The 26,355-nt window shown below is 40.0% G+C and overlaps 1 protein-coding gene across 7 annotated transcripts in view; it reads left to right on the top strand.

Moving 5' to 3' along the window:
- The window catches only part of nrxn2b (neurexin 2b), a 736,473-nt gene that overhangs the window by 160,409 nt on the left and 549,709 nt on the right, over positions 1–26,355 (top strand). For 6 of the 7 annotated variants that reach the window (XM_044183093.1, XM_044183092.1, XM_044183088.1 and 3 more), the window contains exon 4: positions 25,739–25,768. The exons of the other annotated variant lie outside the window; for it this stretch is intronic. In XM_044183093.1, coding sequence (XP_044039028.1) covers positions 25,739–25,768 — 30 coding nt within the window. The remainder of the gene's footprint in view (positions 1–25,738; positions 25,769–26,355) is intronic. 7 annotated transcript variants of the gene reach the window in all.

Genomic DNA, 26,355 nt, shown 5'->3' with positions numbered 1-26,355 from the left:
CCTACTGCTAAAAGAGAGGAACTGCTTATTTCTAAAAAGGATAAAATGTAAGCTTTTTATTCAGTTCCTCAGCATGAGTTTTAAAAGATACAGTAATTTTTCATCTAACCAGATACCTAGTTACTTATAACAAGGGACTCTTTTAACATTAGTGTACTGGACCCAGTATTGAGCCCTGAGGCATCCCTTTTGTAACTTCAAGGAAACCAGATTGACGACGTCCGCAGCTATTGCCAGTTAGAAAACTTTGAAACCAGTTGCATGCATTTGTGTCAAAACCAATTGCTTTAGACAAGTCAATCAACAGGGCAATACAACACTCCTTCTTATTCAGAGAACAGATTATATTATTTACTACCTTACATGCCGCTGTCAAAATGCTATGTCCAGGTCTGAAACCAGACTGATGGACGTTTAAAATGTGATTCTCAGATAGAAAGTGACACATTTGTATACTGATAAGCTTTTCTAAGATTTTGGCTAAACATGACAGTTTGGAGATTGGGCGGTAGTTATTTGGATCACCAGTGTCACCGCCTTTATGCAGTGGTAGTACACATGCTGCTTTCCTCACTTTAGCAATATTTCCGGATACAGGAATTAAATTAAAAAATATGTGTTAAAGGATACGCTTTAATAGGTGCAGCCAACAGTAAGAATCTTGCATTTAAAAGGTCTGCTCCCATATCTTTTTTTTTTGGTTCAATTGCAGCCAAGGCATCATATATAGTACCTCCTTAACGGAGAACTGCCTAAGGGAAAATCTCTCCCCATAAGGGCTACTGCTATTACAACTGTAGCCATCATCGACCGAAGCAATTGTAGATGTAGATAGTCGGGTGTTCAAACAGGTGACCAGAAGAAATAAAATGACTGTTAAAAAGATTAAAGATTTGTTCTTTTTCTGAGACAAGGACACACTCCAGAGAGAGATGCTTGGGCAGGGAGAAAGCGTGATCATGATTTAGTGCTTTAATTGTTTTGCAAAATTTTGCTGGATTACTACAATCAGACAGGGTATCTACAAAATTACATGATTTAGCATTTCTAATTGCCCTGACACATTTGTTTCTCAGCTGTCTTAACAATCTGCCAATCCGTAGGGGACTTTGAGCCTCATGCTTATGCCCATGCTACATTCATCAACCTTAACAACTCTGAGATTTCAGGTGAGAACCAAGAATTAGATCTATTTTTTATTCTGTATTTCTTAAAGGGAACATGCTTATGCACAAAATTGGACAATGATCACTTAAGTTAAGGGCAAACACACCATTGGCTGTGAATTGATGTGGTTTGTTTGTTTATCATTTTAAGATTATATCTATCAGAGTCGACTTTTCTGGATTTCTGAGGTCTGGCCGAGTAGGTGAAGAAAAGAGTTGAGTTAAATTTAATTCAATACAATGATTTTTTTAGTCCCTTGGAAGTGGAAGATAACCAGTCAAGGTTAAGGTCACCCATGCACGAAACTTCAGAAGCATCATGCACATATATAAGATTCACCAATTTATCTAAGGCACTTTGATAAGCAGATGGGGGGCGATAGGCACCTATTACCACCGTATTATTCTTAGGATTTAGAGACATTTAATGCTAGCAATTCAAATTATTTTGGCAGAGACACAGAGCGTAACATAGAGACAGCAAAAGAGTCCCCATCCCACACACACACACACACACACGGAAAAATGAGTGACATGAAGAAAAAATTGAAAAATGCATCAGAATGCAAAAAAATGTCAAAATGAAATTACATAATTTTGAATGCCTTTGTTTAATTTTTCAGTGAAGCTTTTTTCAGTGCCAATACAACTTCTCCCGATACAAATGTTTTCACCAGTGTTTTCCTTTTAAGTTCAGGTTTTATTTTTGATGCCAAATTTTAAAGTCACTGTCCTGGCTCCATAATAGATGCCTTGACAACAGGATTGTCATCTGCAGTGCCTCATATACATTCAAGTAGGTGTTTATTGCTCCAACTAGGCAGCCCCAACCACCAAGTGCTGTAAACAGTGGAGGAGGTTTACGTCAGAGAGAGGGGGAAGTCGTGAGAAGATGAGAGTCGTTTGAGGTTCAAGAGAGAGACAGGGAGTACAAGGAATCACAACTCGGCTTCCCTGCGTATTCATCCAGAGCTCTGTAATGGAATCCCCACTGGTGTTTTTAATAAAAAGAGACATCACTCAAAACTAGGTGCTGACACATTCTACCTCCTTTCTACGTGTTCAGTTTTGGGTTTTTTTGGGTCCCTACTCTCAATATTTCCTCTTTCCTCCCGCATCCCTACCTTCCCTTTCTCTCTACTTGAAATGACATCAGACACCTAATAAATATTTCATGACACTTATTTACCCCTGTGAAAATAATGGATTCTATAAAAAAAAAAAAAGATTCACGCATGGAGAAGCACACTTCAGTGGCTTCATATCAAGTCAAGACTTGAGTACATTGATCCATGTATTCTGGGTGTGTGTGTGTCCCCCCCATCTCTCTCTCTCTCTGTCCTACTTCTTTTATCACACATGATATGCACAGTGACAGAAATCCAATACAGCTCATACAGACACTGGAGGTGTAGTTGGAGGATCCATAATGCATTCTAATAAAATATAATGCACAGTAAAGTACACTATGAATCTGGTGTAACTGTGCAATAGTATGAAATATTCCTAGAGGTTGTTTTTTTTATTGTTTGTGTTATATTACTTAGTATGTCATGGTCTTATCCTAATATTCTAATAAACATATGATGAACCTAAAATGTCCATATGAAAGATTTACAAAGCTTCACAAAGCCTAACCATGCTTTAAATAGCTTTTTTATTGATTACTATAACTTGCAGCAAACTGCATAAGCATTCAGTTGCAATCTGCTTTAATTTAATATGTTGCATTTCTGTGGCCCCAAGGCATTTTTTGTTCCTTGTATTTTTGCACTAAATCATGGAAGCATAGCCCTGTCTTAAAAATAAATGTCAATTTATTTGCCTGACTTTTATCTGGAAGGGGAAGGAATCGTCTTGATTTATTTCTTTTATGTTTAGGTATTCGGTGCAACCGTTCTGCTCATCAAATATCCAGGAAATTGGGCTTGGATGTGAGTCATCAGAAAATGAAGCATCCAGGGGCTTTAGTTCCCAAATTAGCTTGGATTTATTTGAGGGTGGTGCTGGCCAGCTTGAAGTTTTCATTTTGCTTCATTTCCCTTTGTCTTGTGGAAGGCAAAGCAGAGATGCAAACAATTATTATAAATGCCTTGGCAAGATCCTTATTTAAACATGCTTTTAGCTTTCGTCCCTTGTTCTTCGGTTTGACAGCAGCTCACTTTGAGTGTGCTATTCTGTTGTTTTATTGTCTCTGTGCATTTCAGTGAACTTTGATTTGCTCTAAAGGAAGAAGTGGTTTCTTAAGATTTCCCTAGCTGCAGTGAAGTGTGTGGTGTAATAGCAAGTCAGAATTCAGAAGCGATTATAGGCCATTAAGAGGCATTTAAAATGTTCTGGCTTTGTGTATGAACTGATGTCTGGATGTAGGTAGTGTAGTCCAGTCTGACGCAGAGACAATAATGTCATTCAATGCGTTTAAATGTACTTAAGTAACCTGGTTACTCTGAAAAACCTTTCATCCTCCTGCTCCACTGTTATTTCCCCAGTGTGAAGCCTTTGTCATGCACATGCACATGCATACATGTAAACAGCCAATGCGGTTATCCATATAACTGGCCATGGAATCTTCATTCTCCAGGAGAAATCTAACTGGGGATATAAGGGCTCTCTAATCCCCCACCGCAATAATAGGAAATTGGTTTACCATTTACATGAGAAATCAGCTTACTAGAGAAAGCCGGTAACCGCTGTAACCCGGTTACTTCAGTGTATGTAAACAAACTGATTCTACACAAGATAACCCTTCTTATGTATGTAGTTCAGAGGTGGTTGTACATGCCGTTTAAAAGTCTGCGCTGCACAGCGATAATGTAACTTCGACCAAAAAACAACAAGGAGTAAAAGCGCTGCAGTTTGCCAAAGCACTGCTATGGTGTGGTAAATTCTGGTAGGAAGAGACACAAAAGACAAAGAATAAATCTACAGTTTACAATTTTCACCAAACAATTCCTGTTTCCCCAAAACGTTTTATAGTGCAATAACACTGAGCGTTGACTGACGTCCTGTAATTATTTTGATGGGTCATTATAGAAGAATGACTGCATTTGTATTGATTGTGCTCAAAGTCCAAACAATCTGAGTTTTAATTCAAGTAAAAATAATGTTATGTCTCAGTGAATACAGATACAGATAGATGAGCATGGACATCTATGAACAGCATTAGCAAGTAGATATCACACCCCAGGTTTTGTACAATACTGAATTTCTTGACAGCCAATGTAATGCCTACTTTTTTAAACAGATGATACCAGTTGTTTTTATATTCTAAGAAAATATATTTGTTAACTTGGCCATGTACAGTATGCCAGGTTCCTGTCCCTGTTTGCAGTAAACAAAAAAGTACTTTATGTTTGTGTGAATATGAATATGTTTTATTCAGTGAAATTTCTTCAGATATATTAGCCTTGAAACAAACTTTTCCTAGAAATGGGTACTTGAGCACTATTACAGCGTTTATTCCAAGTGTCTCTCTATTTCCTCTTCTCACACCAGCCAATCAATAGCTAATGGACACTAAAAGAAAGAACAGAGCAAATATAACACACCATGAATGCCCAATCAGCAAGTGCTTTTCAAATAAAATCCACTTCAATTGTTGCCGATGGAGGCCCTGGCCTGATTAAGGCAATTATTACCCAATGTTACCTTACCTTACCTCATATGTGTTTAACCCTCTTAGGCTGATGGAGTATGTCCAAAGTCAATCATATGTGCACAAACCTACAGATCAGAATCAAATAATAAAGTCTCCTGAAAGCCTACTCATTTTATTTGATTTAAAAGATGTGATTCGTTGTGCGGCTGCAATCAGCCTGAATAGAGAAATCACCTCCTTAGCAAATTAATTAATGTATTCTCTATTGTGTCTTTAAAGCATTTATTGTCGAAGTGGCTTCCTCTAATGTTTCCAAGTCTGAAAGAGTTAGAGACACCCACGGTGTCTGCACCACTTCTGATTGACTCCAAACCGACACATGCAGCGGCATATCTTTTTGATTGCGAGGCGAACGCAGAAACTCATCCATATTCGCATGGTTATTCAACAGCTTTGCAGAGTGAATACATCTACATTTTTTCAGTTTCGTTAATGACACACGTATACAATGAAGCCAGACATTTTCCTGGATGTACCCACACATTGCAGTCTTGACATTTAACCCAATTTTCTTTGATTATCTAGCAGAAAATCTGCTAGAGCAGAGCATTGAGAGAAAGAAGAATAGAACAAGGCAGGCAGAACACTGGTGAGGACTCTCTTAACTGCTCGCTATGAAGGCCATAGAGATAGAGAGGAGGATGAGCCTTGATGGGATATGTGGTTTTTGGTTTGTAGGGTGGGCTACTACTCACAGCAGGGTAATAACACCCCTGCGCCTTGACAAAGATCAGGCCAACTTGGCAATCTGACACACCGGGCCACTGTGAGGTCCTTACCATGGGATTTATTCTGCCTTTGCTGTATAAGCAGTTTGTTATCATATCACTTCCCTGTCAGCTGCAGGCCTGCCCTGACAGCATGTAGCTTGAGAGAAGCCATCATTACAGAAAACTATGCTATGTTCACACAGCAGCCACAAGTGTCCCACCACTGATTTTGTTTTCCTCCCCCACGTGTCACCGACGGGATGGTTGAGAATCAATGTGAAGAGCAAAAAGCGAGACTGCAAGGATGCAGTTTGTGCTGCAAAATAAAGCACAAAGCCATCAAGCGAGCTAAAAGTATATGTATAAATATATAGCACACTTGATGGTCTGAGCATTTCTGTATGAAACTAATAAATCTATCATATAAATTAAGAAAAAGCAATCATTTTGATTGAGAAACAACAATAATTTTGGTGCCCTTTTCAGCTCGGTAAACAGACAAGTTGCTTGCTTGATTGGAATTTAACCCTCCTGTTGTGTTTGTTTCATGTTAATTAATTCTGTGTTCCCCCGTCCAAAATTACCGCCCTGTTATAGCTGATTATAAATCTATAATAATACATCTATTAATCTAATTTTGTAAGTTCTTGTGAACGTTACAAGTTTTGAACGTATTTTTGCTATTTATGGCGTCATTGACCTGAGCTCATACAACTCGTTTTTGAGTAAAAAAAAAAGATATTTTGACTCTAACAAATACTCAGATGAAACATACTGTGTTATTTATCACAGTTTTGAAACCATTTCAAATTTTTAAATAGTGGCACAAAATAACAACATGTTGTGTTCCCGGTCAAAACTGACCGGTATGATTTTATTAGTAAAGAAAGGACATAGGCCCAAAACTACACATGAAAACTTTACCGTATTACTGAGTAAATGTCTGAACACATTAAAGAACAACAGTAACAATAACAGTATTACTAACAATAACAAAAACATTCAAATGTACACAATCTGTCAATCAATGGTGGTTATATATTGTGTGTTCTCATGCACATGTTGGACAATCCGCAGTGGTTGTTGCATGTGCCTTGCAAATATATGCACTGCGTGTGTGTCCTATATATTATTGAAACACTGTAAGAAAACTTGTAAATCGGTCCAATTCGAACACAACATGAGGGTTAAGGAAACTCCTCAAATAAATCAAAACCCAAAGGCACACATCATAATAAAAATATGAAAAAATACAAGCTATGTCTCTTTTCAGATATTTTTGACATTTGATATCTGAGAATCTATCTCAGAATATACAGATAGACATAAAAATAGTTGCAGCAATGAACAGAATTTTAGAACTGAAAGCCCTGCAGTGTGAACATACCCTACTGAGTTGTAGCACCCATGTGGAGAAACAGAACTGAGATGCCGCTGCATCATATGAGTGTGCGCTTGTGTGTGTGTGCATGCAGTTGCTAGTGTGCGATTGCACGTACATGCTCACACCTACTGTAGGTCTGTGTTTAAAGCAGGTAGAGATAAGAACAATCAGCTCAAGTGTGTTGTTGCTTTTAAAATATTCCACAGTGAAATTACAAGAGAATCATCATCATTTCCGCTTGGTATTATCTGCAATGATGTGCTTCAGCATCCCCAAACGATGGAGTAGAAAAACATTTTGCAGGGAACTGCAATAGCAAAACTGTTTACCTGTGTGAATATTTTGCATCACAGGTACAACTCCCTGTTAACAACTGCTTGTGTGAACAGATGGTATGTTAGTCACGCACACACTTGTACACACACACACACACACACACACACATATCCATACACTAGGGACTGAGAGAGACTGTAATGGAACTGTCCGTCAAGTCAAATCAGTAACAAACATGGAATGTTTCAATCTTTTGCAGAAGCAGAAGGGAGACAGAGGGCTTTCAAGAGGGCGTGATAAAAGCAATGAAATGTGTTCAAATTATAGATTCACAACAAATGGATATTTCAGGCCGTTTGGGAAGATTTTAGTCTTTTCAGTGCTTCCAAAAGCAATTATATTGGTTATTTTAATACATTTTTTGATAGAATAGATATTTGAATCAGCCAGGCTGAAAAGCTGTGTAACTGCAACTGACAACAATGTTTTCTGAAGATGTGTTTGCTGCTGATTTGATACCTTACTGAATCCGTCTAAAACAAAAATGTAAAATTGTGGGGCAAATTCTTTTCGGATGGAAAGAAATGACTCACCGTTAGATGACGTGACAAAAAAGATACGCAGTATCGCTTCAGGCATATGTTCTTTTGTGGGTGTTTGGAAGTTTTTGTTTTTTTTTTCTTCCTCTGTTTGGTTTTCAGTGTTTGCATATGCATATTATTTGTGTGTGCATGTACTGTATAAGAGTGTGTGTGCTGGTCGTTGCCCATGCACCTGCATGCGGAAGGTAAAAGGGTTATAAATCACTGTTTCTGTGTGCGAGCATATGTTTGTGTTTTTCTTGCCTTCTTGGACGGTTATGAGATGCTGCTCTTTCTGACAGTCGGAATGGATGGCAGTCATTATTTATGATACCGTCCACTCGTCACCATGTGTTGTCACCACGCGGGCTGTCAGCTGCCACAGGATGGTAATCGCACAAATGCCATTCAACTGAAACTTGGTAGAGAAGTATCTGTGGTAAATAACTGCATGTTATGCTTGTGCTCTGCTCCTTGTGTGTGTGTGTGTGTGTGTGTCACAGAGAGAAAGATAAAGAGAGATAAAGCTAGGGAGGGGGATGGAGTCTTCTCTACTCTGATCACACGCATGTACCGGATTAGATTTCCAATTTAAATCTGAGGGTGATGCTCAGCCGAGTGTGCATGTGTCTCCCATATAGCATTTCATCATCACATAATTATTGTAAAAAATCGTAATGCCAGGCCAATTTGCAGTCTCTATACCAGTGTGTACATTCCCAGTGTTTAACTTTGCTTGACACATGCTTTCATGTGGCAGTAAATCTGCTGGATTGATTTAACCAAAGAGGCATTTTCTGTTTTTTTGGGGTTTTTTTAAACTTTGAACTGCTTCCACTATTTTATCTGGCTAGTGTCACATCAGCATCATCAACACTGCAGCACGCTGTGAGGTTTATGGGAGTATGGCCTTACATTCCACACCACTGACCAGATTATCTGTCAAATCACAATTAATTTGGGGAAAAAAAAAAAAAATCACCTGTTGCTGAGCTTCACAAAATGCCAGCTGTGGAGCTACCATGTTCTGTACAAAATCTTGTTCACCAGCCCAGTTTGCTTTGTATTGAGCTCTGGCTGAAATCCATGTTGCATATAAATCTCTTTTTTCTCTCTCTCACTTGAAATAAGTTCCTTTGGGTTTTTTTATTGTGAAGAATTCAGCCAAATGAGCAGGTTTCTTCTCTAATCATTTGTTCATTTTTCAACACTACAGAACGATCGGGAACTTGCCATTCTCTTAACTCGAACTAGTCGATTAATGATCTGTCATTCACACATCAAAAGAAACACCCAGGCAAGAGCAATATTTTGTAATTTGGAAGTTTTCTTCCTCTATGAAAAACATTTTTCCAGATGTTCAGAACTCAGACGTATTTAGTTACAATTTCATGGTTTTGAGTTTTCTGTAGCTTTAAATTGGCATTTTAGGAAAAATTATTTTTTGCATGATTTACAGTGGATTTCCTAATGTTACAATGAATTGGCCTCATTTAAGACATTACCACTCTGTCTACACTCAGAACTTTATTATTATAAAATGTTCTATGACCTCCCTTCCGTCATTTTAGGCAGTTTCCGAGTCGGGTATTTTACTGTATGTCAGAAAAGTCTGGGAGCACTTTTCATCCCGGTTTCCCATTTTTCATTTACATAATTACAGCCTGAGAAACTTTCTGTTGTCGCTATTCATTTTGAGCAGATGTTTTGAACGTGAACCCTATACTAAACATCCTCTCACACTTTCCCAGTCACAACAGTGCATTTAGAAACCCTTTAGTGTGCTAGGTACTGTGGCATACACCAGATAAAGCACTGCGTATGTGTGTGTATGCAGGTGGTGCTGCAGGAAGAACGAGGTATAACAGAAGAGATAACAGAACCCCACTGAGGTAATGGGGTGGTTTGTTGGGCTTCAAACCCACACCACTCGCTACTTTCTCTTTGTGTATTTCCCTCTCTTTGTCGCCCCCCCCTTCCCCTTATGGTGACATTTTTGGGGGCTGTGTGACGCCTTGAATGACAACTAGGGGCTCTTTGGAGTGTATGTTGGCAGAGTGGCCTGGCTGAAGGAGATAAGGAGAGGAGGCTGCACACATGCACACACATGCGCATGCACATTGGCCACACTTAAAAAAAGGACATGGAGACCTCCACACACAAAATCCAAAGGAAGTCCTGGTATCATTCCAGAAATGTTTTTTGTAATTTGTGTAATATGTATATAGGCACGCACAGCCACACACATTGTGGACATTTCTGCTTTGATTCGCTGTTAAAATTGAGTTGCATGCAACTTTTCTACAAATTGCAGGGGTGAAATACCAAGCACCAATGGAGTCATTTGTTACATTCATTTCCAAGTTACTTTAACAAATTTCACATGTAATGCTGTTTGTAGTTTCAGTTTTAACACACGTGTACATGTGTTGCATCTCCCAACTCCGTCACCGTGTGAAAACACTCATTGCAGCACCAGTGTGAGTGCTGTTTGTTTAATTTTTAGTTTCTCCTTCAGGATCTGAGGAGAATTAAACAATCATTTTGAATTTTATCACATGCACACATGCGACATCACAAACATGTGCACACACACACACACACCTGTTGCACAACTCCAGTACTGTGTGAAAACACTAAAAGCATTTCAACGACAGTGCTCCCCGTAAGCACAGATGCTCATTAATATGTATAACCCTACCCAGTAAGATATACTCACACGCATATACATTCTTTTTCTCCGCCGCACCAGCCCCAGCTTGCTGCCCTGCCTCAGGGATGGCAGTGGCAGATGTTCAGAAGTGCCAGGTAGTGGCAACCAGATCTGTTGGTTGGAGCCCCGAGAGGGGCCGTTGATCATAGAAATGAAGTGGAGATGACACTGATCACTCTTCACCTCCTCCCCAAGCGCCCTCACTTTCAGTAAATGCAGAGGAGCCGAGAAATACTTAAGGTGCAGAAAGAGTAAGGAGAATGGAGGCAATATGGGAGGTGAATGCAAAAAACCCAGAATCTTAACGTGGAGGCAGTGTCTGGGAAACTTGGGATGCAGACAAGGAAGTGCTACCACCTTGTTAACTAAATGCAACACACACAAAACGGTTGAACTGTCAGTGTTGCAAGAGCAAAAAAAAACAAAAAAAAAACACCTCTTGATTGATTTTGGTATTTCTGAGGCAGCTCTAATTATACGCTATTGTTACTGACACTGATGAAATACTCAGAAACAGTTATTGATTTGGCTCCCTGACTCTTTTTTCCAAGGCAGATCCATTCTGCTACAGCTGGTATCAATCTTTATCCCAGTTTCAGGTGCCTTATTTAGCCAAGCAATTAGTTTTAATTATAGGAACTCATATGGAAATTGATTGATCTGGATCACTGTAATATGGGCTATTTCTAAGACACTGCCTCCTTTTAAATACAGTTCAAAATTAATATTGTGTATCCAACTCACTCACTTTAAATTAAACACAGTATATCAGTCTTGCTACTGTATTGTATACGCTTTTTATTGCAACCTGTAAATAAGATATTTATTGAGACACATTGCAGTCCACACAAACCTTTGTCTGGCCATTGGTCTGTAAACATGTTGGTGTTGAATACACAACCTACTTAGATAAATTGTATTTATACAGTGTAGCTCCAAAAACAAGGCATTCCAAAGTTGTCTGTATTTTCACTGTCAGTTTTCACAACTACATAATGTCATGTGAAATTTTTTTTGTTGGTTTGGGTTGATGTTGACCTTGACCTCTTCCTGCACATTATGATGCCTAACATGCTTGCATTATATGTTTTTGTTGTTGAGTTTGATGGATCGGTGTGTTGGCCACACTGCACATGAGAAAATCAGAGGAAATTAGCAAGTAGATACATGCACACAGGCCACACACTCACGCCACACACAGACCTTCCTAAAGAGCCCCACCAGAGAGGAATTCATGGCCAATTTTCCCTTCTCTCCTGGTCAGATAAAGCTCTTTTCTTTGGTATAAGACACACTGGATAATTGCATATAACTGGATTTAGCAGTTCAGTGACCTTGTGGCCAGTTTGTTGGACAGTAGATCTAGCCTGAGAGAGCGACCATCTTAGCTAATATGCACTGTACACGTCAGCGAGTATGTTTTAGGCTTTTGAGAGGCAAGCTGATCCAGGCAAGTCATGCCAGCCCGATCTGTGGTGACCTGATGTCAGATACTTAACAGTGGTCTTTAGCTAGTCCTGACAAAAGAGTTCACATGTCCTGACTATTTAACACATGCTAATATTACCACTCTTGTGGATCACCAGAATCAATCTTTTTAGTGTCACATAATAAGAAGTTCTAATAAGCAAAGGAGAGCAAAGGAGAGCAGTGGAGGGCTGCAGGGGATTTGAGTTCGTTGTGCCTCGAGCTGACACATTAGCATTCATAGAGTATCATGGATTAGAGCGGTAATCCTCAGGAAGCTTGTTTTTTTCTGATTTTCACGATATCTTTGTGCTAACCAGTCATGGCTTTGGTGTTTTTACACTGCACTGCACATAGACTGTACTTATATCAAAGAGTGGAGCTGGTACTGTGACATCTCCATTTACGTCGCTCTTTTACTTTTTCTGTTTCAGTCACAGTGACTATCACTGTTCATGCTAATTTTCGGTCCAAATAAATTAGGCACACAACCAAATCACTCCCTGCCAAAGGATATATATTTACCCAGGGGAGACCAACAGACACGGGATGTCCAAAATAGAAAATCTCATGAAATTTCATGAACTGAACATTTGCGGGTAGCAAATTGGACTTTCATTTGTAGGAGAAGGTCTGACATTATTTTTCTAAGCCAGGCTAATACAAGCCTAACAACTGCGATGAAAAATATCCATTGGAAGCAGTTTCCTCCATAAGTGTCTTATCTGCCCTGTTCAACTTGTAAACTGGTGACCAAGTAATGACCCCCTGCCACTACACACAGTAAGGGACAAAGGCACCATATTTAGGGGTCTCTCTCTCATGTGCGTTCTGAGCCACTAATCCAGTTTCCTCTGGGCTCCCTGGGGATGTGCTGATCCAGCAGTGACTGCTATTCAGCCGCAGACATACTGCTAGGAACGGCTGCCATGGAGGGGGTTAGGGCACTGACTGCCAAATAGCTGGTGACACAGGCAGCACCAAACCCCTCTGATCTACCACCAGATCCCTTTGTGGAGGTGGAGGAGGGTGGGAGATCACAGATCAGGGAGGTCAGATTACCCATCTCCCAAATCCAAGTGAAATATTGCTTAGTGTCAAGCAACCTGCAGCTCTATGCTTCCCTTTTTCCTTTTTTTTTTTTTTTTTTTTTTTTAGGAAAAAATGCAAAGGATGCAAAAATAGCCCAGAGAACAGATTGAGTGGTTTTCTTAAAGAGCTGTTGTGGGGCTCGAAACAGCACGGCGGATCCAAGGATGAAGTTGTGACAGATGGGATCAGTGGAGCCTAGCATAACAGCCCTATCTGATTAAGCAATCCTAGACTGTATGAGCACTAGCCAAAACGACGGTGGTGGTGATGGTTTTGGCAGCAGAAGCGATGAAAATATTTACTCTGCGGACATTTTCAAGCCCCAAGGGCATTGGCAAAGGTACGCCATTTGCACATGCATACACACATAAACACACATCAGGTGTGGTTATGAGATAATATGGACTTCTTGCACCTGAGGCTTGTGTTGGTCTCCAGAGAGCTCCTTGGGGTAACAGGCTACTCCAATCTGTTTCTCTTGTTATTTTAGATAGCCAGGTGCCAGAGATATGATTAATGTGTTTCCGCTGGGTTTTACTGTATTTGATGCACCAAAATACATATACTCTAAATATACTGTTGTTTCCCTTGAGTTTGATATTGTACAATTCTCATTTCGACTTACTTGTTTCATATGATAGTAATGTAATAAAATGCAAGCTAATGCAGGTCTGTGTTTGTTCCACTCGTCTGCACTTCATCATTGTTATTATGTATGCTGACGAATGCATACACTTAAACAATACAGCCTTGGGAATGTGGACTTAATAGGCTACAGGATTCCTGACTATATAAAAAGGATTTACCCCCAAAAAGGCAATTTCGCTGCTGTGGGAAGATTTATGAAAGGGTTAGGTTTATTCCATTGCCCTGTACATGCAATGTCTGCAGAGTTTACCTCTGTGGGCAATGAAACAATGAGACAATATTTTTGTGTATATCATTGCTGATTCCAATGCACCCTTAATATAATTACTGAATTCATTTTATAACCTTTTTCAAATGCAAGTCCCCCTTGAGTTGAGCATTATGTATCTGGGTGGATAATGTAATAAAAACACACAATGGCAAGTTTAATTGCTTGCAGAGAAAGAAACACTGAAAGGGAGAAGTGAGCGCCACAGTGAGTCTAAATAAAAAAAGGGGACAAAAGAAGAGGGGATGATGGAGGTTAGGAAACTGGGTAAAAGAAAGATAAAGTTTGGCAGAAAAAGAAATAAAAGGAGTACAAAGAAGGTATTATCAATAGATGAGAATGACAGAGGAAGAAAGACAAAGAGAGCAGGGGAATGTGAAGCAGAATGTGAATACACCAGTATGGCCCTCATCATGGTAGGAAAGATACTGGAGCCAGTTGCCATGCCAACAATGGTTGGTCTGCAGCATATCATGCATTTGTCCACAGAAGGCCTAAAAAGTGATGAGTGACTTTCAAGAGAAACAAAACTTGGGAAGAAAATAATTCCATGATGTTGAGGGAAAATAAATGGATTTGTGTCAGTCTTTTCTCTTTCACTTCAACGTTCTTGGGCTGATTACAGTAGCTCATATATTTCAGGGAAATATAGCTGACACTTCAAGGTGGAACACTCCACATTGCTAAGGGAAAAATTATTAATGAAGGCAATGACAGGCTTTAGGCATTTCCAGGCAGGTAGGACGATGAGCAGAAATACAGGTTCTGCGTAACCTCTTGAGAACAAGAAGCCTCACCCTGCTCCACTGGTTACATTTATGCGTAACCTTTTGTGTTAAGACCCTTTGTATTAACATTGTTTTATTGATAGCTCTTCACAAATACACACAGACACACATGCAATATTTTTTTTGTTTCCTTTTTGTCTCTTCAGCTGAGGTTTTCCTCAGCACCCATCATATGTAAAACCCCATTCCAGACAGAGCTGGGCTATTTCACAGCACGGCGGCACCAGACTTCTCCTACATTGTGTTTAACATTGTTGAAATATTTGTTTACAAGGTTCAGTGCCGTTTAATTTTCTTGTGATCAGCTCTCTCTCTTCTCTTTCTCCCTCTCTTTAGCTCCTTCTGCTTGCTCGAACTCAGGAGCCCTTTTGTTTGAATATGCGGAGGACTTCTCTCTTGCTGGTATTTGTTCAGTTTGCCTAATTAGAGTTTGGCAAGATGAAAGCAAGCAGCAGGGCTTTTTGCTCAGCGGCTGAAACTAAACAAGATACTGTTGTGGCTCTGGGAAAAAACAACTTGAGATTTGTTGTTTCCTTAATTTAGGGTTGATCTCTGCCATTTTATGGCATGGCTTCACCTTCAAAAGAGATGGCTCGACACAAGAATGACAGTCTATACATAGTTTTTGTTTTATTTTCATATCAAGACTACTTCTAACTTCTTTCTACATTTGTCTAACATTTTCTTTTTGACATTTCCCATGAACTGAACACACATACACTTGTTCACACATAGCAACAATTTAAACATGTTCTCAGTGAAGGCACATCTTAAGAATGCTCTTCAGTCTTCATTTTCATGACTATAACTGAAGTGCACAGGCCAATTTTACGATAATGTGTTGAAAAGTCAATTGGTTAATTACAAAAAACTAAAAAAAATAAGTATAAATAATAAAAAAAATTTCATTTTTTTGTGAGTAAAGGGGATACACCAGTTGGGACGTTCCAATCTCAGTTAAATCAAGCTGAGTATCGTTCCCCACAAAGAGGATTCCAGCCTCAGAAAATAGGCTCATGAATTATGAATACATTTGTTATACAATTTCCATTAATTTTGCCATAATTATCCAACTCTCTCTCAAATGACTAAACTTCCAGGACCACTGCAGATTCCATGGTCTAATAGTGTTTACCCGACCCAGTGAGCTAAATGAAGTTAGTGCGTCGTCTCAGTTGGAGGACATTAATTTTCCATTATGGGATGTTGTTGTAGTTACCTGCTGAGACCCACCCCCAGACAGAAGACAGGAAGTCGCCCTGTCAAAACCTCACGGGAAGCCACATTTCCAGGAGAAGTCATTACGATTTAATTTTTTTTCCTAACACGAAACTACAGTGCACTGCCGTGCTGTTAGTGGAGAGGAACAGGATGTGTGCTCCTAAACACCAGCTGAAGGGAGAAAATTGTCAAAATGAAACATTAAACATCAACAAACGCTCAAGGCAAGGTGCTATTTTGCACTAATTGCCCTGTAGATTACTTTGCCTCTGACGTGAACTTCCTTGGCTCAGAGGACCAGGAGATTTTGTTGTTGTTTTTACTTTGTCTCACTGACATGGGTTTACTTTCGCAGTAGAGGTGACAATGACATAAAAAAAAAATAATAAAAAAAAAAACATTTGCCTGTTCGTTCAAACTCATTTAATATACTTTGGAGTTGAACATTTTTATTAGTAGTGAAGGATGATAACTTATTTTGTCACTTCCTCAATTTTGGAATGATTACCCTTTTTTCTAGATCTTGATATTTGAGACATGTCACTAATAACAGATTTTTTTTTCCTTTTTTACATGTATCTTTTCTTTCTTGATATCTTTCAGTGATTTTAAATGAACTTAAACTCAGTATGAAACTACATGATCAGACTAAGGTGATTGTAAGAACCAGAAGAGCAAAAGGAGGAGCAAGGATTTCAAATGATGCTAGTAGCTTTGGGTAGGTTATGTGTGTGTGGAGGGTTTAGGTATTTTGATGGTTTTGTAGATAACAAAGTGGGGGGGGTTGCATGCGCTAATTGTCCACTTGAGGACTGGCTTCCTTCCTTCCATCAATGCAGCCGGTCACATGTGATGTTGCAATTACAGCTTACAACATCCCAGGAAAAAAAAACTAAAACGTAAAAGGATGACATGCATTTTATTGCCCACTTTCAGCTTCCCTAATGAGGAGAGTCCAGAAGTGGCAATCAGAAGCATTCATGAAATTGACTGTGGAGAGGGCGGATGAACTGGGGAGCAGTTGTAGCATACATGTGCGTCACTGGCAGTTGAAGATTAGGAAGAGGAGAGGAAGGACAGATGGATACTCTGAGAAAGGACACCAGATCTCAGTGGAGACTAATGATTAGTTTTGACCTCGTGAATGAAAAGAAAATAGAGGTCAGACATAGAATTTATTGGTTGTCGCGAGAAGAACCCAGCATGGCTCTTCCAGGCCGGAAATTCAAAATATTTGGTAACTGGAAAAAATACAAACAATCGAAGGACAGACAGAAGATGGTACCAGTTTAAATTTAGGAGATACGCTCTGGGACATGAGGATGCTATGTTTGCTATATTACACATTTTGCTTTCAGTGTTGGTAGAGCCCCTCCTTTGACGTGAATGCAGTGGGGTTTTATATAAGAGCTAGTAAAACACTGCAGCTCCTCTGAGTATCTTTAGTCTGTCTTGTGTAAATCAGCATAAGTGAAGAAATCATTAACATCCCTTCCGTGTGTTAGCTTCAATGGCTAAAACATGAAATCAGTCCAAATTCTCCAGCTCAACATATGGAGGTCCAATTTATTTATGAACTGTTTAATTAAGATGGAACGGCAACTGTTCAGATCTCTACCCCTCACCAATCTCCAAGACGCTCTGATTTATTTTATATCCCATGACATATTAGCTGTGTTTTAATGAACAAAATGTGGAAGTCAAAGTGATTCACTCAGTATTATGCAGATAATTAGGAGATGTGGGGGAGCATAATATCTCGATACGAGATATTTTTCTTTGTAAGACTTAACCATGATCTCCCCACATACAGAATAGACAATTATCAAGTCAATAAACAATACTCAGTGTTTGCTATATATTGTATCTTTAATTTTGCACTATGCAGTGCTTACATTAATTCTAAAACAGCAAAGCAATGGCATCAAGTTTGGAGCCAAAATCAAGATAGACAAAAATGTTTTGGATTATCTACCAAGGAAGCATTGACGGAGTAGTCCCTCATTTGTCCAGAACGTCAGTTTCAGGTGAAACTAGGCAGGGTAAACAGCAGACACTCAGGAAGACTCCTCCCTGAGGGCAGGTCCTAAGCAACACAGATTAGCTTAAATTTCTGAGTTCTCAGACCATTTTCACAATTGAGAATGACTTCCGGATGGGAGCCGAAACATCTTGATTCTGAAAACAGTGTCCAGATGAGTACGACTGAAACCTTTTCTACCAAGGAGGCATTGGTTGGAAAATTCTCTGTCTGCAAACCTTGGCATGTGAAATCTTAGTTATGTAGTGTGGCCCTATGTAATTGTAACTTTGAATAGTAAATCACATAATTTGACAGGCTTCCAAACAACTTAGTGCATCGCTCCTGACAGATGATGGCTGTTGCTGCTGTGTAAAGTGGAAAGTGACCATAAAGATTTAATGCTTCAGTCGCTCAGCTTAAGTGCCTCGTCTGGGGTCAACAGTTCCCTGTGGAATTTCAAAGGAAATCAAATGCATGCGGACACACACACACACACTCACTCAGAAGAGAATTCTGAATTGCTGTAAAAGGAGTACATTTTTTATTCAGATACCTTGAGAATCTAGGGCATTCTGCCAGAAACACACAGAGCAAAGAAATAAACATGTATTTAGTTTTTGTGGTATGTTCAAAGCATAAATGCTGTGAAATCCTATATAGTTCAATATGTGAATTTTACCTGCATATATTCACAAGTTATTCAGTGATCACCAAAGTCAATATGACATCATACAGTACTACACATTAGCCTTGACACTGTGAAAAAGATTGCCCGTCTGCCTCCTATTTCATGGATTGTACAGGCAGTGCTTCATTGTTCCTGACATACAGCTGTGTGTTTGCTTCAAATTCAAGCTTTGCACTTTTCACATTGCTCTGGTAACTGGTCAGTTGAGAAGCAATCAGGTTTGTGTTGCAATGTAATCATAGGGCTGTGGTGCATACTGCGACATTCAAGGTAGATGTTCTGCGGTACTGTTGCAGGATAAATCTGTAGGGAGGGACCTATGTAGTACTACTACTGTAATATCTAATGGACCCTGCACTCTTTCCCAGTGATTCCCAACTAGGGGTACTTGTTCCTCAGGGGGTTCTTTTGCAGTTGCCAGGGGCTACGTGGAAAGATTTAGGCAGTTGAAACACCTGAACACTACTGTACCTGTTGCAATTATGTGAGAGTGCGTGAAAACTAGTTAGCAAACGGGCAGCTAAAAGTAATGGATAAATGGTTGAATAAATAAATGGTTAGCTAGTTAGTTAATTTGTCTTCTTCATGGGTTTCGCAGCCACCGTAGTTTCTCCTACACACTTGGAAGGGGAGGGTGATGCGAGCAGTATTTAAACGGTTGCAAACTGCAATTTCGCCGCTAGATGCCACTAAATCCTACACACTGGACCTTTAATACACTGCCTCTATCGGTAGCTGGCCCAGTTAGCTGTTTATGTTTGTCACTCTGACTACATTTACTACACTCAAGATACATTGACCACATTTGCTTATTTGTCATGACAGACCAGCATGGACAATTAGCAGAAACATACCAGAAAGTCACTAAATGGTTACTAGATGTCAAAGTGATTACTGTGCTGTCCCTGCTTCTAACTTCTTATGGTGAATTTTAGTAATTGTGTCATACAAGCTTACAAAATAGTGTTTGCTTGATTGGCATATGACTCAGCCTATCAAACTCAGGCATGGCGGTTCGTGCATGCTCATACCCAAGCTGCACCCAGGTTTTTCAACAATTCTGAACGTTGGGCCTTTGCTCCCAGTAGTTGACTAATATAGTGGCATACAGTAAACCCAAATCTATTCTTTAAAACATCTATTCAGAATCCTATGGGTGATGTTGTGCATCCATGTTTTTCTACAGTGCAAAACAGAAGACTGCATTGTCCTGAGACTAGGTGTTTATACTTTACAGACAAGCACAGTCCTTGAAGAAACAATGACTCAATTTCATTACTGACAAAAGCTTAACCTATTGACCATATAAGGATCAATGAATCAAAGCTTTTCCAGCCTTTGTTTGGCTATTTGTTTGAGGGTCAGTTGAGACGTCAGGTAATTGATAAGGAGTCACCCCAGCATGCCTTGCTATTCTTTTCTTTTTTGGCCAAAGCATCAATAAAGCATTGTAATGTTCAGCAGAGCAGTGGACGAACATTTCTTAGAATATACAGCATGTACTACATATTATGAGCAAGGCAGAGTGTGTTCAAGGTAACAGGCCGTTCACACATACAAACTCGAAAGCTGGGAGAGCGGCAGCAATAGGCTACTATTCATTGTGAATGGGACCTGGTGTTGCAGCCCGGCTCTGCTCCACCAGTGGAGAGGGGATCACTTCCCACCCGGATACACGACTGATCAGTCTTGCCAGCTTGGGCGAAACAGTTTTCTGTACTGTACTCGGGGAAACAGACTGTACAACAAGAAATGAAGAACTTCCTCATGTGTAGTACGGCAGACACATCAGAGCACAACTGTCCAGTCGGAGAAGAGCATATAAATTACATCCTCAGCATAACACACACACAGAGCTACAGCTTCATAAAATGCCATATACTGCCTTCCACTTTATGTCTATATGTGTGAATGCAGTGTAAGTCTTTTATCCTTTATTAAAATCACAGTGAGCTGCCGTCTATGATTCTACAGTCAGTAAGCTGCAGTGGATCCAATGAGCAAGATTTCACTTGATGTTAAAGTATAGAACATGTTTCTTCCTTTTGAAACTGGGGCAAGCTCTATGTTAATAATTTAAAGCATTGAAAGACATGCAAGCCTTTAATATCAATCTAAAACTCTCTGCAAGACTGTAGAGGTCTTCTTAGCCCCTTCCCTCCCACTATCTCTTCCTTTCTTTTGCTCATAGAATAGATAGCCACAATGAATTTTTAAAACACTTTAAATTCTGCTACAGTTTCTATATTACTTAAGCTGTGCAAAGACACCATGCATTATAGATCAGCCTACTGAGAGGAATATTATTCACTTTCAATCAGAACCATTTCCTGACATCTTTTGAGCAGATGTTTTCACAAATTGCCCTGGTTTGTTTCTGAGCCCATGCTTGCACTCTTTGGGAATAGGTGACGTACAGCGATGATTACGTTGTGAAACTTTATCTGTGCCCAGGCCCAGTAAAAGCCAGTGATTTGTGGATCTGTCAAACGTTTTGGATATTTTGCCGTTTTATATCTCGTGCCAAGGGGTGCACCAAGCAATAAGCTGCACATAAAACCATTTATTGTTCTTATTTTATACTTCATGACTTTTATACACTTGGATAGTTTTTGCTGTTTGGTAATGCTCACTCCCACTAAAGTCAACAGAGGCAGTGTCCTCACGAAATATGTTTTAACCGCTGTTGTGTGTTGTGTGGGATCAGCAAGTAAAGAAGAGGCTTTTGTGTCAGTATGGCATGTGCCTTCAGAAGCCACATAAAGTGTGGTGGCCATATGCTGGTGAGAGTCCTTGGAGGAGGATGCTATTTAACATGCCATCCCATATCCACAGGGGGCTTGGGAAGCAAACACATTCTTCCTTTTGACTTAATCTATGTGTCCATCTGATGAACGAGGGATAGAGGAAGTGAGAGGAAAGGAAGTGCGGAAGGGGTAGAAAGGGACAATGATGATGACTCCCATTTTTCTCTGTCCCGTCCAATTGTGTGTTGTTGCTGCTGTCCTGAGACCCGGCGCATGTTCACGTGTGTATGTGTGTAGGATGATGAGGCTCATCATAATCTGAACGTTGTGACGGATGAATGTCTTAAAAGGTCATTCCAGAACATGCTGTACCTGTTGAATGCTGCATAAAAAACAAAGACTTCGAGTCAGTCTCTTATCTCCATGACATAAACCACAGTATTAACCATGTAATTATTTGTAGATGTTTGATAAATGCATTTAGCTAAATGCAAGTATCAATCTAGTGCATCTATGAACTGATATACATATATATAACCCTGGTTGACATCTGACTTTGTCTGACACTTGTCTTTGTCATGAAGTATCTGGCAGGACACTGGTATTCCAACAGTCATTGATTGATTTGAATTATATCAGTAGTTTGCAAAACAATAGTGGCTTGTGTTCATCAGACCTGAAAGCAGAGCAGAAGAAAGTGGCAGATGAGGGAGAAGAGAGCAGGAGGCAGCTGCAGCTGGCTGATGGAGGGCTGGATGTGGCAACGAGGCGCAAAGAAAAGGTGGGAAAATAGGGCGGACTCGGGAAGAGGAGTGGGCCAGATAAGATGCAAGCATGTCTCCTCCTAATGACAGAATTATGACCCTGCTCCATCTGCCACTCAATCATAACCAGCCAATCGGAGCCGCTCTCCAATCGGCACTGGTTCCGTTAGGCACTCCCATCTGTACTCACCACAGAATTAAGGATGTAATCAAATACTCAGATGTCAAGGAGATGGGGAGACTCAGAGCTTGGGTTTGGATTTTGTCACATTCCCACTATGTGTGGCAAGCGATACTGCTTGTGGCCGTGGTAATTTGATTTGTGCTCCAATATTGATGCAGAATGGAAGTTAAAAGAGATGGAGCTTTTCCTTCTGTTGTATCCGGATGCCTTACACTGATCAGTAATTAAAATTTTGAGTCATGCTGCCTCTTCTCTCTTTCAAACCACTTGGTAATGACAGCCGTCACATCCTGTTCAGAATCTGGCATGTTAGGAGTCTGGCATCCTATGCTTCCGCCAAGAAGTGTGTGTGTTAGTGTGTATGTGGCTTTTGTGTCCTTCTGTTTTGGAAGAAATGTTGTGTGAAAAGAAAAGTTTGGCATTTTGCACAGATCAAATCACAACTTTCTAATTTCCTGATACTTTGGAATTAATTTCTGCTTTTGATTGATTTGTGGCTTTTCTTGGCCACCGTGTCTGTAAATCTCTGGGTAACACTGGCTGTGAAGATGCTATTTGACAACTTGCTGCATTGCTCTGTTTTCCTCTGTACATCTTTTCTTACCTTCTCTTCTTCTTGTGCCACTGTCTTTTGGCTGCCTGAGCTGGATGAGGCCGGTGTGTGTGTGTGTGTGTGTGTGTGTGTGTGGGGGGGTATTTGAATGATTTGGTATGCAGCGACAGCACCGTTCTGTTTCAGTGCAGGAGCCTTCGCCTTATCTCCTTAATGGATTATGAGCAAGGGAACAAAAACAGAGGGAGGCAGAGTGAGAATGATTGGACTCCCTGTAAAGGGCCAGCAAGAAACGGACTGCATCCAGATAAATAAAATACTCTGCCTGTACATTTCCTCTGCCCCTGAATCACAGATGTTATTAAGAAAGAGGACAATAGGAACAGCTTGTAGTCAAGAGTCATTTGCTTCTGTAGTCTTTGTATTCTGATTTACCTGCTTGCTGGTGGTGGTATAGATGTGTTTTGTGCTTTCACATTGCAGATTAACAGCTAGTTTCAGCTACGGTTGTGTGTTAATTTGTTTTCTGAGACATTAGACAGTATCTTTCTTGTTTGTCTGCAAGACAAAGCAGGCAGCTAACTGGAGCTATCAAGCACCTCAGTTAGCCAGTCCATGGTCTAAATGTCGATGCACACACACACTCAGAGACAAACCCCAGTACATTTGCTGTGCATGGAAGCTGAAGTTTTGGCGTCGATTAGTTCTGCTTTAAATGCCGTCTCTCCTTTTTGCTGCTGCTAGAGTTCTGAAATCAGTATTTTAGCACATCCTTGATTCAAGAGGATAAGTAAAAGGTTATATTGAGTCGTCATAGCTCTTATAGTGTGCTGCATATCTTCTACATTAACAGACTTGTTGATTTGATCACCATCTGCTGCAGAAAACACTGGGTGCAGAACACCTCAATTTCATTGGAAAAGGTTATAGTATCTGTAGATCAATACTGTACCAACATATGCATCTCAAGCATCAAGGCAAAAATTCCAAATATGTTTCATATGTTTAATAGCTAATTCTAGTGCTGAATATTCATAAACTGCAGCCATTGGTGATATTAATCTTTTCAAGTCCAAAGTGTCTTTTAGGTAGCAACTAGCTTTTGTTCGTGCAGGTGAATGATGATATTCAAAACAGAAGTAAAGCACAACACTCTCAAGGCTGCAACACCGCACTTCCTTGATGTTGACGGACTGTTTAGATTGAGCTGTTTGCTGGTAGTGCCAAGAGTCTTATGTTTAAAATGGTATCGATCAAGAAGAGACAGGTTGGCTTGAAAAGATTTGACCTTTTGGGGCTTCTAGTGCAACAGACATAATGTTGTTGATATTCTGTGCTGCCTGGGGTGAAATCCAATTTGCTTTAGCCATTCAGTTTATTTGGGAATAAACCATGCTTTAAGTCATAGTTAAGACTGTGTTTCTTCCAGTTCTGTTTCTCCGTTTTAAGGTTTTGTTTCCAAGAATTACATCCACAAGACATGCTAGTGTATGTTTACAGTGCATGACCTGTGCCAGCGATGATGTGAACAGATATTTGGCTATTATTTCCCTCCTGTCAGGCATTTTGTCCTTGACCCCCTGTGCAGTAGCCTTCCCAAACAGGTGCTGTATGGAGGCTGTACATAATATTTCAAACAGTAAGAGCTATTGTTATGCATGTCATTGTAGTTGTAAACATTTAAACACTGCTGCTTGACCATAATTTAAGAAACTTTCTTTTTTTATATTCTCACAGTCTAGACAGTAGTACTCTGTCAGAGACTGTAAGGTCCTTTCATTCTGTTTTTACTATTTTTACTCCAATCAGTTTATGGAATTACCTTTGACAGGTGGAAATTGTTCAGACCATTGCTTCTTTTAATGGCAGTTTTGAAAGTGCGGTTGCTATTTCTGCTGGGATGAATGTGGTGCGACTGGATTGGCTACAGTGGTGTTACCGGTGGTACTCTGATGATGATAGTAAGGTCCACCTGCATCGTTTTGAGAAATCAGTACCTTAGCATTTTCCTGATTATCTTTCCCACAAAATGTTTTTCTATGAATTTCATAATATTTTGAATGTGAATTCTTTTGCATAAATGGATTGTTACATTATGTGAAATGGTTTGCTCAGTGCAGTGGCTTAAGTTATTTTATGTTACTTTACTATTGTTCACCAACAATCTTTCTTTTAAATAAATTGATCCGCAGTTTTGGCAAGATGTGTGCACTGTAACCTACAGTAAGCTAAAAAAATATTTTTTGGTCTGCTGTTGTGATGCTTTATACTCACATCTGTATTGGAATGATCTTTGGCTTTGGGTTTTTACAGCCAACACAAAAAAAACTGTTTATGCTGTTGCGTATATTCCAGGTTTGTCTCTGAGCTTCTATGTGTGAGCCTTGCAGAGCTCAGATTCTTTTTGATTTGAGTACAGTACGAGACGAGGAATCCAGTTCAAGCCTTTTCTGCCAAACAGTTCTTTGTGTGTTCCATAAGTACTCCAGGGGAAAAAAAGCATTTGTGAGAGCAATAGCCTTCGGGGGTTGCGCCAAATGAAAATGCTTTTTTTTCTAAACCCCCCACACCTCACTCAAGAAGTGTTTGCTTGTTTTCTGTTACTATTCGCTCTCTCTCTCTCTCTCTCTCTATCTCTCTTTCTCGTTTTTTACCTTTGATTTGAACTCTGACATCCAAGTCTGCCCCAGGATGTCTGTCACAAACTGCAGTCCAACGTTGTGACAATGCTTTTTTTCTTCCCGTGCCTTTTATGACCTTCTTTTCTTCCTCTTTCTGTTCTTTTTTTCTGTTTTTTCCCTTTCAAGGTCTGGCGCACCTGACGTTAAACGACCAAGGTATGGGTTCATTCCTTTTTATTTTCGTTCAGGTTTTTTTTTTTTAGAGGAATTGACTCAGCCTCTTTGCCCCCAACCCCTCGAAACTGCCGCTTTCCCTCACAATTTCCTCCTCTGCTTTTACCTTCTCTCTGTGCCATGTCCCTCCATTTCTTCCCAAATCCTCCCTTGTCTTTTTAACCCTTTGCAACATCCCCTGTTGCTGCCTCCTTCTTCCTCTCCTTCCACATCTCCTCTTTTTTTTTTTTTTTTTTGGGTTTTGACTCTCGCTTCTCCTCCCTCTCCCTGCCGCCATGTCTGTGTGCTTTTCTGTGACCTCCACCAATGTGTGTCCCACCCCTTGTCCTGTCCTATGGCTCACGTCCTGGACCTTCACCTCTGACCACCTTTGACCCCGTCGACCTGACCTGAAGGTAACACTTTTCTGCTATCCCTTCTGCTTGGGTTTAAACAAAAAATAAGAAAAAAGGGGGAAAAAAAACTGCTGATTCTATTGGAAATGTTTTTGCTGGTCAAAGTTACAAAAATAAATGTGTCCAGACTCCCATTCACTAACACTTCAAGGTGAAAGTGTTGTCGAATGTGCA

This window comes from Siniperca chuatsi, linkage group LG22 (genome assembly GCF_020085105.1).
Source record: "Siniperca chuatsi isolate FFG_IHB_CAS linkage group LG22, ASM2008510v1, whole genome shotgun sequence".
In the NCBI taxonomy this organism is placed as follows: domain Eukaryota; kingdom Metazoa; phylum Chordata; class Actinopteri; order Centrarchiformes; family Sinipercidae; genus Siniperca; species Siniperca chuatsi.
The sequence above is the reverse complement of the archived record's forward strand: the minus strand, read 5'-3'. Positions and strand labels throughout refer to the sequence as shown.